This window comes from Pelobates fuscus, chromosome 2 (genome assembly GCF_036172605.1).
Source record: "Pelobates fuscus isolate aPelFus1 chromosome 2, aPelFus1.pri, whole genome shotgun sequence".
NCBI classification, from domain to species: domain Eukaryota; kingdom Metazoa; phylum Chordata; class Amphibia; order Anura; family Pelobatidae; genus Pelobates; species Pelobates fuscus.
The window spans coordinates 75,160,831-75,174,278 of NC_086318.1; the positions used below are offsets into that span (position 1 = coordinate 75,160,831).

A 13,448-nucleotide genomic window follows, 5' to 3' on the forward strand; every position below is an offset into this window, starting at 1 on the left:
GTTCTACCAAAATCCAGCTGATGTAGCATGGGTCCAGATGTTGTAAAGGTTCCCAACCCAGTCCTCAATGTACACAAATGGTCAGTTTTTTTTTGGTAGTTTCCATATAAGCTGAATTATGAAATGTCTCAATTCCCAAATAAGTAGTTGAACTTGGTACCACTGCGCGTAGAGTTAAAGATTAATGTCAACCTTCTCAAAACCTATATTAATGGTTCAACTGAACATTATAGGCCCACATTGTGATCTTGTTTTGCATAGGGCCTTCTCTATGATGAAGACAGAGGTTAAAATGCTCGATACAGCCTCACCAGTGTTTGCACAACTATTACCGTTACCTCAAAAGCAGTTTGTGGTGCGTTAACTTACCCCTTAGACTATGCTAACACTAATCTGTCAGTGGTTCATTCATCATTATTGCAATGGGAGTCCTACATTTTTGTAGAAAATCAGTAAACAGAGGTAGACGGTTTTGGGGCTACATGCTTCACTGTAGAGCAGGGCAGCTCCCATGCAAAGGGACACAATTCCAAGTATCTTTAAAACTACATGTATTGAGTGTGAACACACTGCTCGAATCTTACCCAAGGTTTCTTTACAAAACAGAGTGCTTTACTTAGAAAAAAAATAGAAATTGAAAATGATTAATATAGCTACGGATATTGACCCACATTGTGAGTTGCGCAACAGTTATTGCCACTTTGTATGTCGACTCGACTAATGTCGGGACTTGCCTCCACTTTTGTTTTTTATTTTATTGGTTATATTTATAACATCTCTTTCCTGGCTAGCTAAAATACACATTACAGTACACCCCCTTCTCATTTTAAATTTGTCATTCATATATTTCTGAGTTAGATGAATCTCATGAGGAAGGCAGCCTTTTCATTTACTGCATTACTTATAGTGCCTTATTTTGTCCTATTTTATTCCACTCTAATGAAAGTGTAAGCACATTTACGATCATCAAAGCAAATTTATATCTGCTTACACATTACACAGCCTTGTTACAGTGCAGCCACCTACTCCCCATGTGTTCCCTATGCAAAGGCTCTGTCACCAAAAATAAACTTAATCTAATCTGCTTCTCTATAGCATCCTGTGCCTCAATCTCATTTTATTTGTTTGCGGAGTGCTCTAGTTTTCATAAAATACATGAAGAGAAGTAGGGATTATTTCTCATCTATAGCTGTCAAGATGACCACGTTTAACAACGGTGTGTGCTTAAGGCAAGGTTCTTTTTCAGTACATACCAAGTCCGTTTTATGGATTGGAAGCTTATGATTAGTTTAGAGTGTCAGCTTACCGCTAACCTAATCAGCGGTGCCCCAGCCTGAGACTTCTGTTCTGAAGATTTGGGGAAATTGGGGGGGGTGGGGGGGAGGAGGGCAGAGTCATCAAACGATGAAGCACAGGCTTTGGGTTTATATTGTTTGTAAACGGTTTAACCCTAAAAGTAATCCAGTGCCAGGGGCCTCATGGCACCATAACAACTTCACACAGATTTAAGTTGTTTTGGTGCCCAGCATGGTATTTACTCCTATCAGATCAGAAGTTTGTCTTAATGTTGACAAATTAGCTTAGCCTTTTTTTTTTTTTTTTCAGAAATTCAATACACATTACAGTACACCCCCTTCTCATTTTATCAGTTTGTCTAACTTCTCACTGCATACTTATAACACCTAGTTGATGTCCCCTAAATCGTAAGGTTTTGACGTATAATCACTGGCCCACTTTAGTTTGTTGGTTTCCATGTCGGTCTGCACAGCCAGCAAAACTGTGCCAATGGAGCCACAAGTACATTACTATAAAATCTCATTGTTATTGTGTTAGATAGCAGTTCCTCAATTCTTTGTAATCATCTGCAATTTTAATACTGCAATCAACACTCGTGGAGATTGAAGGCTATTTCCCTTGGGATTCCATTGATTAAGTAGGTTTGGGGTTTTTTGCGTGGTTATTTGTTTTTCATGAGCGTGTTTCTTTCTATAGCCAGAGGCAATTCCACATTGTCAGTATTCGTACATATTTTTTGAATCATCTTTGTGTCCCAAAGACATGTTAATTACTTATTTTATTGTAATGTAATCCACCCTTCGTGTTCAAAAAATGTTGTTTTGCTGAATTTGGGCTTGGCTGTGTAGAAGTCATTTAGAAAGACGCAACATTAAACTGGCTCCAGAATTGAAACCATTCATTGTGATAAAAGTTCAATTATGATACCGCTAGTCCCGCTTCTTTGTTTCGGTGGACTACAATTCTCACACACACCCAGACTCGACTGTAAAGGAGGTGGTGTAGGCATCCTTCTCTCCCCTCAATGTACCTTTCAACCTATCCTCCCTGCCCCTTCCTTTACTTCCTTTGAAGTTCACACTGTCCACCTTTTTAAGCCCACTCCTTTAAGAATTGCCATCATTTATCGCTCCCCCGGTTATCCTAGACTATTCATTGAACACTTTTCTTCCTAGCTATCCCACTTTCTCTCCTCTAGCACTCCCTCCCTCATGCTTGGGGAAGTTAACATCCCAATCAACAATCTCAACTGCCCTGAAGCCTCCCGTCTGCTCTCTGTAACCGCCTCCTTTGGCCTCATGCAATTGTCTACTTCAGCAACTCATACAGCAGGAAACACTCTTGACCTCAAATTCACCAATCTTTGTACTACCTCTAATCTCTCCACTGTTCCATTTCCTTTGTCTGACCACCATCTGCTAACATTGACAGCGTACCCAAATTTCAATTTCAATCTTGCAGAAACCTCAACTGCCTTGATCTCCAGCATTTCTCCACCAAACTCTCCTTTTACCCATCTCAAATCTAATTTGCCCTAACTCTGCAACATCACTCTACAACTCAACTCTCTCCTCTCAACACGACATCATGGCACCTCCTACAGTTAAACGCAGCAAGCGCCCCCAATTACAACCCTGGCACACCAAGCTGACCTGTTACCTCCAAAAATGTTCTAGAACTGCTGAACGCTGCACCTGACTTCCTCCACTATAAATTTATGCTGCGCTTCTATGCCTGGCTCTTTACTCTGCCAAATTAAATTACTTTAACACCCTCATAAGTACACTGCCCCATCAACCCAAACACCTATTTCACACTTTTGATGCTCTTCTTCACCCTTTTACTCACCCTCCTTCTACCACCTTGTCCACCACAAACTTTGCATCTCACTTCACTGAGAAGATCTCTACAATCAGAGAAGATATCTCTAATTTCTCTCCTTCCCCTACCAATACATCACCCAACCCCACTCCCTCCACCATTCTGCACTCATTCGCACCTGTCCCCTTGATCCTATTACCTCGTATTTCATCCACACTTTGTCTCCTTCTCTTGCTCTTCCTCTTACTAAAATTTTCAATCTCTCCTTTTCCTCTGGCACATTTCCCTCACCCTTCAAACATGCAACTGTAACCCCGATTCTGAAAAAGCCCAACCTTGACCCCAACTCCCCATCCAACTACCGCCCTATCTCGCTACTGCCATTTTCCTCCAAGACTTGAGAGAGTTGTGTACACCAGATTGACTGACTTTCTCAAATCCAACTCTCTGCTTGACCCCCTTCAGTCTTGATTCCGCGCTGGTCATTCTGTCGAAACAGCTGTGACCAAAGTATCCAACAATTTAATTGCTGCTAAATCTCGCGGCCATTGCGCTATCCTAATTCTCCTTGATCTTTCTGCTGCCTTTGACACTGTTGTTCATTAACAGCTTCTTCGCATTCTCCATAATTTTGGTCTACGAGATACTGCTCTCTCCTTGTGCTCCTCCTACCTCTCCCAGCGCTATTTCAGTGTTTCTTTCTCTCACTTTGCCTCTTCCCCTCCCACACCAATTCTGTCAGTGTCCCCCAAAGTTCTGTCCTTGGTCCCCTACTGTTCTTTATCTATACAGCCTCCCTTGGTAAACTCATCAGCTCCTTTGGCTTCCGTTATCATTTCTATGCAGATGACACACAAATCTACCTGTCCTCTCCTGATCTCTCTCGGCCCATCTTGATTCCTGTCTCTGACTACCTCTCTGCGATTTCCAACTGGATGGCTGCGCCACTTCCTTAAACTCAACCTGTACAAAACAGAACTTCTGGTCTTTCCTCCCTCAAGTGTTGCTACTCCCGTGTCTCCCTCCCTCCAAGTCAATGGCGTTACCATCACCTCTACATCGCAGGCTAGCGGCCGGGTGTTTTTTTTTACTCCAACTGCTCTTTTACGCCTCATGTCCAATCAATTGGCAAATTCTGTTGCTTCTATCTCAAAAACATAGTGCACATCCGCCCCCTATTTAACACCGAATGCGGCCACGGTGCTGGTCCATGCTGTTGTTCTCTCTCGCCTTGACTACTGCAATCCCCTTCTCAGTGGTCTTACGTGTTCCCAGCTTGCACCGCTGCAAACTATAATGAATGCGCCAGAGAGGCTAATTTTCCGGTCCGCTCGCACCTCTCGCGCCTCCCCGCTCTGTCAGTCCCTGCATTGGCTTCCAGTTAGACATAGGGCTCAATTTAAAATTCTGGTAGTCCCTATTTAATGCTGCTCCAACCTACCTATCCTCCCTAATACACAGGTATGTCCCGTTGAGGCCCCTGCGCTCTGCCAAAGACCTACGTATATCCTCTGTCCGTACGCCCACCTCTGATGCTTGCCTCCAAGACTTCTCCAGGGCTGCACCTCTTTTGTGGAACTCCCTCCCCTTCTCCGTACGACTTTCACCCAGTCTGTACTCCTTCAAAAAATCATTGAAAACTCACTTCTTCAAGAAAGCATATCAATTAAACCGTTAGCAGGGTTTTTATCCCCCACCCCCCGTGACCCCTCTCCTGCAACTGTCAAAAATTACCTAATAAGCCCTCAGTGAATACTTCTTGAACAACTTACTTTGTACCCCTACTTTTACCCTTTGTGTCACTATACCCCGCTCCCTCTAGCATGTAAGCTCATTGAGCAGGGCCCTTCACCCTCTCTATTCCTGTACGTCCAGTTGTCTAGTTACAATTACATGTCTGTTAGTCCACCCATTGTACAGCGCTACGGAATGTACTATATAAATAATAATAATTAAAAGAGCAGGGCATAAGATCTAAAGCCAATCTTGTTTTGATACTTGGGAGTACTTTAATTCCAAACATTACATTATTTTGGAGTGTGATTTTCCTGTGTGACAGATTATTGGTGATGCAATATTTATTGTATTTATTAGGTCCTATTGCAAGGCCTTTTCATGCCAAATGTTACTTCATTTACATATCATGCACAGTAGACAGTACTTCATTGTAAATTTAGTTATTTGCATCATTCTGGTCCACTTAGAGAAAGAAAGTAGAAAAGCAGAAGTTGGCAGGAATTGTTAATTCACTTTTGTTAGATAGGCATGCCTGTTTGTTACTCCTACTTCTTCGACTGCAATGCAGTGTGAAATACATTTATGATTCTCTATATAGAGCCATTAACCGTGTCAAACCAGCTACTCTAGGCTCTTGGCCACGTGTAAGTGTATCTAATTATTTTATTTATTTGTTTAATGGACCTATGCTATGAGGTTTCATTTTACTGCAGATATTAACATGGACATCTAAGTGATCTGTATTTAGACAAGGGGGAGTACAACGAGAAAAAGTCCAACTGCTCTCTGCACTCAAGTGTTTATATTGGCTCTTTTAGATGCAGTCTCCCCTTCCCTTAGATTTATTATAATTTTTACAATACTATTAGCACTATTGTGTTCTCTAATGTTTTCTCTCATTCAGTTGTATTTTGATTTAATCCCAGATAAGTATATGTGTTTGTGTGGTTCTTGAAGGGGTACCACGCAGGTGTTAAAGAGCAACTATTTGTTTTGCACCAAGAATTTCAAACTATTCGGTTTCTGGAGCTTTCTCAATCATCTAAGCCTGCTTCCTAATCTGATTGCACTTAATCCGCTCAGCTAAGGGTTTATCAACAGCAAACCAAAACTGTTCAAGCCACAAGCATGTTGGACAGGTCTCTAGAACTTGGAAACTCTGAGACTGGAGAGGACTATACCTGCCTAATATAGTGTTGCCCCAGCCCGTGCTGCCAAAACAGCTCTGATGCACTAAGTCATGGACTCCACAAGACCTCTGAACGTGTCCTCTGGTATCTGGCACCAATACATTAGCAGAAGATCCTTTAGGTCCTGCAAGTTGCAACGTAAGGCCTACGTGGATCAAATTTGTTGTTCTAGCATATCTCGCAGATGTTCAGTCAGATTGAGATCTGGGGAATCTGGAGGCCAAGGCAACACCTTGAATTCTTTGTCATGTTCCTCAAACCATTCCTGAACTATTTTTGACATGTGACAATTTGAATTATCCTGCTTAAAGAAGCTATTGCCTCAGGGAACGCCATTGTCATGAAGTGGTGCATGGGGTCTGCAATCTCTAGGTACGTGGTACTGGTCAAAGTAACATCCACATAAATGCAAGAACCCAATGTTTTCCAGCAGAACATTGTACAGATCATAGCACTGCCTCAGTCTGCCTGATTTCTTGTCATCCGACCACCACCCTGATCTAAAAGAAAACATGATAAGTTAGTCCAGGCAACCTTCTTCCATTTCTCCTTGGTCCAGTTCTGACACTCATCACCCCGTTGAAGGCGTTTTTAGTGGAGGACATGGGTAATCATGGGCACTCTGACTGGTCTTCCGCTTCTCTTGCTGCCTAATATATCCTACTCTTTGACAGATGCCATTCCAAGTGGTAGAGCTATGGACACAGCAAGGACATCACAAGTGGGCTTTGTGATTAAACCCAAAATTAAAATGGTATAGATTTAAATAACGTTGATGTTTATGCATCTGAACCACAATCTATACATACAGTTACTCTTGTATTACACATTTACGTGCTAGCAGTGCACCCAATATTTCAATTAAATACTACGCGAATATTGTTTTTAAATATAAGGAAATTACACACAAAAAACAGGCACAACTCTTGGGCAGCAGAAAACTGACAGGGCCCCTGAATGGAGCATGGACTTTCAGCCCAATTTAAAAGCACTTATAAGTTTTTTTGCTGTGACACTGATACCTCAGTACCAAACTTCTCATTTGGGAGAGTGTGTACATAAAAAGATTAAGGGCAACAGACTTTATTGCACGATTTTGCAACAGAGCACAAAGCAGTACCAAATCTAGCCATAAAAACAGCCTATGCAACTCTTAAATGCTACTGTAATTACCAAAATGAATTTTCACTCTAGTTCACGGGGTATGCACAGTAGTATTCATTAACTCTAACAGGCTTGCCATTATGTGCAGTTAGGGAAAAGATGCAATTGGGCCTGTGTGTAAAAAGTGTTTTGTTATGAAAAGTCATGAAAGATGAAAAGGGGAAGATTCACCAATGCAATATGCCTGCTGGTTTCTGCGGTGATTGTCCTACTTTTAGAGTTCTTTTTCAGAACACAACCACTTTCATAAATTGTGATGTCAATTTCTAAATTTGCAATAAATTAATCACGTAAAGAAAGGTTGACAATAGTTGGCAGTTTTAAATTTTTTAAATTTTTTATTAAATGCGAACTCTATTTTTCCAATGCTAAGCACACTTTGAGTGCTGAAGAAACAAAACCTAATCTAAATCATACTGTCTACACGACCGCCATAACAGTGGGGCCGTTCCATTTCTCTAGAGGCTGCAGGGATGGTTGATATAAAACAATAGCAAATTAAATTTTCTCAGCTCTGTGCTGTACTTAAAACACATTAAAGAATACAGACCTTTCAAAGGTTTGTGTTAACTGCAGTCTTCAGTATCAAGATCATGAATGTAGAATATAAAATCTCTGCTAATTAGTTTCCCGGTTATGACATGTTATGACATGTTCTGTCATGCTTATATCATGTAACGTACGTCACGATCCTTATTTTTATTGCTGTTCTTTCCTCTTTTTTTCCCCATGCATTGTCTGTTCGTAAGTTAAAGCGCAAATACAGATGTTCTGAGATGTTTGCAGACTGTCTAATCGGGAGAGATTTGTGAATGAAGAATGTATAAGCCCTTTGTTAGCTGCTCGGCAGTAATCTGGTTAACGCCTATATGTAGAAACTATTGTAAATCTCTGGAGATTTTATACCGTATCACCCTCAAATTCTTCCCCTTTTTTTTCCCATATTATATATATTTATTATAAGTCATAAATACAAAAGATTAAACCATATCCCAAGACTATATAATTGGCAAAAATAAATAGAATAGAGAATCGTATATTAAATTAAATTCTATAGAGCACATGGGAATTCCTTGCTCTCCTTTAGTCACCATATCGCAGCATCAGAGAAGGTGAATGATTCCAATCCATATTTTGAAAGACTGGGTTTTTCCATACGTATTAAATAACATATTTGGCATCAGTTTGATATTGTGATAGGTATCACCTTCCATTTTTTGGCAGCGTATAGTCTAGTTGATGCCCAGATACGAAAGTGAGGTTATTGGCAGAAATTGTGGGTTGTGTCCTGGTTGCACATGAGAAGTGTGCTGGTTTATTTTTATTTTTATTTTTTCATTTATTTTTGTGCACTTCCTTTATCACTTCTCAGTGTAAAGAGAAAAATAGATTGTGCTCTTATTATAGAAACAAGTCAGTAATTTGAACTCTGTTGTCTGTGTGGTTCTTTGTGATCTTCATCTAACCATACACAGAAAAAAGGGAACTATGGCCCGCAAAAAAGGGAACTTTTTCCTAATATGCAACTGGAGAGCCAGAGTTTGGGGCAAAAGATGAGGGAAAAAAATGTAAGTAAAAAATGTGATTCTGCATGTTATCAGTAAACAGAATGCAGTGGCTTATAAAGGTTTCTTCACTAAAGAAAACAACAAATTGTAGAGAATTAAAATCTGACTGGCAAAATGTTGACTAGAATAGCCCAGCTGTGATCTTTCCAGATCACTTATTTTAGCCCAAAATTAGATACTTTTAGCAAATAACACTAATACTGCCTTGAATTAGAAACGAGCAATATGCATTGGGATGGCAAGACCAGATAGTAAATTATTCTGCATTGTTTATTCGAGAGCATGCATGATTTGTGTCGAATCCATAAACTTATAGCAGGATAGCACATGGTCATTGGAAAGTATTTTCTTTGTATACGGGGAGAGTATTTATGTTCTTGCGGTGACCTTCATTTCTGTATGCTTTTCTTACAATGTAGGAATCTGCTTCCCATTGGACACGTTTGCATAGAGGAAGGAGAGAAGCCAATGGTCCTGCTGCCTTTTATGAATTGGGGGAACCTTAAGCTGTTTCTGAGACAGTGCAAGTTGGTGGAGGCCAATAACCCACAGGTAAAGAGTGTTTATTTTCTGTCACATAGATTTCTACCATAGAACAGACACTGTTCTAAGTCTACTGAAAGACCATTCATTCAATTATTTTCAAGAGCAGGATGAAGTAGCAGCCCTGACTATTTAATTAGGTAATCTTTTGGGGAATGATGACCAAGCTTTGGCTTACCAGCTTCTGTGACGTTTTTCGTTTTGATGAACCTCTCCCATATTTTGTGATATTTTTTTGGTTTCTATTGACTGTATACAAGCTCTTAGAATTTGATTTACCCAGGAGCTCTGTCATGCCACATTGAAAAATATGTTGCATCAATTGATACGACTCATTGCTTTTTTTTTTTTTTTTGAACAGGTAAGCCCTTATAATACCATGTATCTCATTTAGGCTTGTGACTGTAACATAGCTAACCTGCAGGTTGTTTCATCTATAAAGGCTGCTCTTTCATCCTGAAACAAGCAAATTGTGTTGTCATGAACAGGAAACTGGTGCCCGTGGTGATCATTTATTAGTAAGTGTAGGAGCAAGTTTGAGCAAGAAGATATACTCCATCATATCAAACATCTTTATTCCCTGTGGGGTTATCTCCAAGTGTAACCTTTTCCCTGTGTTATGAAATAGGGTAACTCCTGAAACCACAGCCAAGTCTGTTAAATCTCCTTCTCTTAAGAACTTTCCATACAAACTCCCTCGGAAGTACATAATTTATCATGACCTTTGGTTACATCTAGAAAGCATTCTGTGCCCCACATATGACCTTGTGGTATATTCTGTGTAATGTGCAGTACGTATTTTTCTCACGAAGAAGCTGTGTTCATGAGCTTTCTTTATTCAGAATAGTTTTGTACCCTCAGTATTTCACTTGTGTCTGCAGCATCACACTGTTTTCAATTACGATAATTGGTTCTGGTCTTGCAAACATTATATCAGGTCATTCTATTTTATCAGGAAGGTAAACACACTTGTATGACAGTTGTTCTTGGGTGGACTTTGTGCAATACTGGCATGTCATTGTGACAGTCCTTGCACATTCTTGTTGTCACATAGTCACGGCTGAGTATTGTTGTCACATCCAACAGGAAGAAGAAAAAAACCTCCCTTAAAGGGACACTATAGTAACCAGAACAACTACAGCTTATTGCATTTGTTATGGTGAGTAGAATCGTTACCTTCAGGCTTTTTGCTGTAAACACGGTCTTTTCACAGAAAATGCAGTGTTTATATTACAACCTAGTGATAACTTTACTGGCCACTCCTTAGATGGCTGTTAGAGATCCTTCCTGGGTCATGGCTGCCTAAAATGCATCCACACATTCACTATCTCCTCTCTCTGCATTCAGACACTGAATTTTCCTCAGAGATTCATTGATTCAATTCATCTACATGAGGAGATGCTGATTGGCCAGGGCTGTGTTTGAATCATGCTTGTTCTGCCCCTGATCTTCCTCTTTGTCAGTCTCACCCAATCTTATGGGAAAGCATTGTGATTGGATCAGGCCACCACTAATGATGTCAGCAGACTGCTTGTTTTTCTGAGGCCAACAGCATGCAGAGTTACAGCTTCAGGCTTGAATACAGTAAGATTTTGCTATATTTATGGAGGCATGGGGGGCCCAGGGCGGCTTGATGGTGGTTTTAACACTATAGGGTCAGGAATACATGTTTGTGTTCCTGACCCTATAGTGATCCTTTAACACTTTTCCAGACTGCAGGCTGCTAAAGCATCATGGGAGATGTCCTTTTATAAGAATACAAGTATGGTTTGTTACCCAGCACTGGACTATAGCTTGCCTCGTGGAATTTTCCATATTATTTATTTATAAAATATTTTACCAGGAAAGATACATTGAGATTTCTCTCGTTTTCAAGTATGTCCTGGGATAATGTTTACACTATAAAGTGGAATATGCAGTGTACTGCTGTACAATTTCCACATTCTTTAATAGTGATTCTCCTAACAACGTTGCTTGAAGAGATTAGCAATTAGGGATCTGGTTGATGTTTCCAGTGATAAGAGACACATAAATCCTTGATATGGAGAATAATTCATAAAAAAAAATGCAAAGTGTCATAAACATCTCCATATACACACCTGTCATGCATTAATTTTATTTACACTCTAAAATAAAATGGAAAAAGTTGTTTTTATCCAGACATCAGCCACATTGCAGGCCAGTACAATAATATTTTGGCAGTCTATTTAAAAAAACAAAAACAAAAAAAAAACACCATCAAATCTAGTGCAGTGTAATTATAAAATGTTATTTAATTTGTGTAAGCTGTCAGTCATTTCATCATGCCAATACAGAGACAGCAGATTGGTCATAATTCCAGCTTGACATTTAAGTTTTATCCCTCCTCTCATTAAATGGACACTATAGTCACCAACTACAACTTATTGTATTTGTTCTGCTGAGTATAATTCCCTTCAGGCTTTTTGCAGTAAACACAGTTTTTGTTTTTTCTGTTTTTCCCATAGAAAAAGCAGTGTTTACGTTATAGTCTAGGGTACCTCCAATGGCCACTTCTCACGGCCACTGGAGATGCTTCTTGGGGCCATGCTGCACAGTGTGCAGCTCTGACATTCAGTGTCTCCACCCTCTGGAAACACTGAACGTTCCTCATGGAGATGCATTGATTCAATGCATCTATATGAGGAGATGCTGATTGTTCAGGGCTGTGTTTGGCTTGTGCTGGCTCTGCCCTCTATCTGCCTCCTTGACAGACTCTGCCAATCTAATGCTTTCCTATGTGAAGGCCTTGGGATTAGCTTAGAACACCACTTCTGATGATGTCTGCCTAGCAGGCAGATCAGGCGCAGTGTCAGCAGCAGCAGACTGGAATAAAGGTAAGAGTTTGCTAGATTTAGGGGGGGGGCGCATGAGGGCTAGATTGTGGTTTTAATACTATATGGTCAGGAATACATATTTGTTCCTTTAAATATTGCCTGGTGCCCTGTAAAAGAACAGCTTGACTGATCGGAGTACACTTATCACAGAATATATGGATAGCTTGGTCTGCTTCGGGGAAATTGTAGCATTTACGCTATACATTTTGCTAGTGGAATGGTCTAAACATTGAACTGTTTAAAAAAAAAAAAAAAAAAAAAATGCTTATCTAAAGTGGTTTCCTGATCTTAACCCCTTAAAACCGGAGGGCGTACTATTACACCCTATTATAAGCGGCTCTAAACGCAGCAGGGCGTAATAGTATGCCCTCCGTTTTTGTTTTACTTACCCAGTACGCCGGCGATCTTGGTTTGGGGGGGGGGGGGTTGTTCCCTGTGGCGGATCCTGATGGGAAGGAGAGCCAGGGGAGCACCGGACCACCCAGGAGAGCACCGGACCAGGAGACCACGAGGAAACAGGTAAGAAAAATCCAAGATGGCGGTCTGAACCGGAAGTAAACGTTTCAGACTCGCCAGACCAGTAACGGTAAGGTGGGAGTGGATTGGCAGCCCTTTTAAAGGGAATTCAAGCCCCTCCCACAACTACAGGCCAAGCCTTCAAATATATATATTATATATGATCTATGTGTGTGTGTATATATATATATACACACACACACACACACACACACACACACACACACTTTATAGGTGTATTTTACACCTATACTCTCCTTAAAAAAAAAGGCAACAATGTATATCTTGCCTGGGTGCAACTCTTTGGCGGCAAATATATAAACTGAAAAAATCAAGATGCACTCACAGGTCTTCAAATATAAGGAAAAGATGGTGCTTTATTAATCCATGTGTGGTATACAAAAAAAAAATCAATCGACGTTTCAGTTTATATATATATATATATATATATATATATATAATCAAATTACACGTATACTGATTAAATATATATATAATTATTGTTATATATATTTATATATAATATAAAAAAAATGTAAATACGTTAAAAAATAAAATTAAAAATATATAGATGTTATTTCGTTCTAACTGTATTGTGATATTAATATATATATTTATATCAAAATACACGTAGAACGAAATAATATATATATCTATATACATAAATATATACGTATATATCACTATATATACCTATATATAAAAATAAATATATATATATATTATATTTATGTAATATTTTTACATAATTAGGTATC

The 13,448-nt window shown here is 39.7% G+C and overlaps 1 protein-coding gene across 2 annotated transcripts in view; it reads left to right on the forward strand.

The window, feature by feature from the left end:
* Positions 1-13,448, forward strand: part of RYK (receptor like tyrosine kinase) — a 115,647-nt gene that overhangs the window by 90,097 nt on the left and 12,102 nt on the right. For both annotated transcript variants that reach the window (XM_063442256.1, XM_063442255.1), the window contains exon 11: positions 9,196-9,328. In XM_063442256.1, coding sequence (XP_063298326.1) covers positions 9,196-9,328 — 133 coding nt within the window. The remainder of the gene's footprint in view (positions 1-9,195; positions 9,329-13,448) is intronic.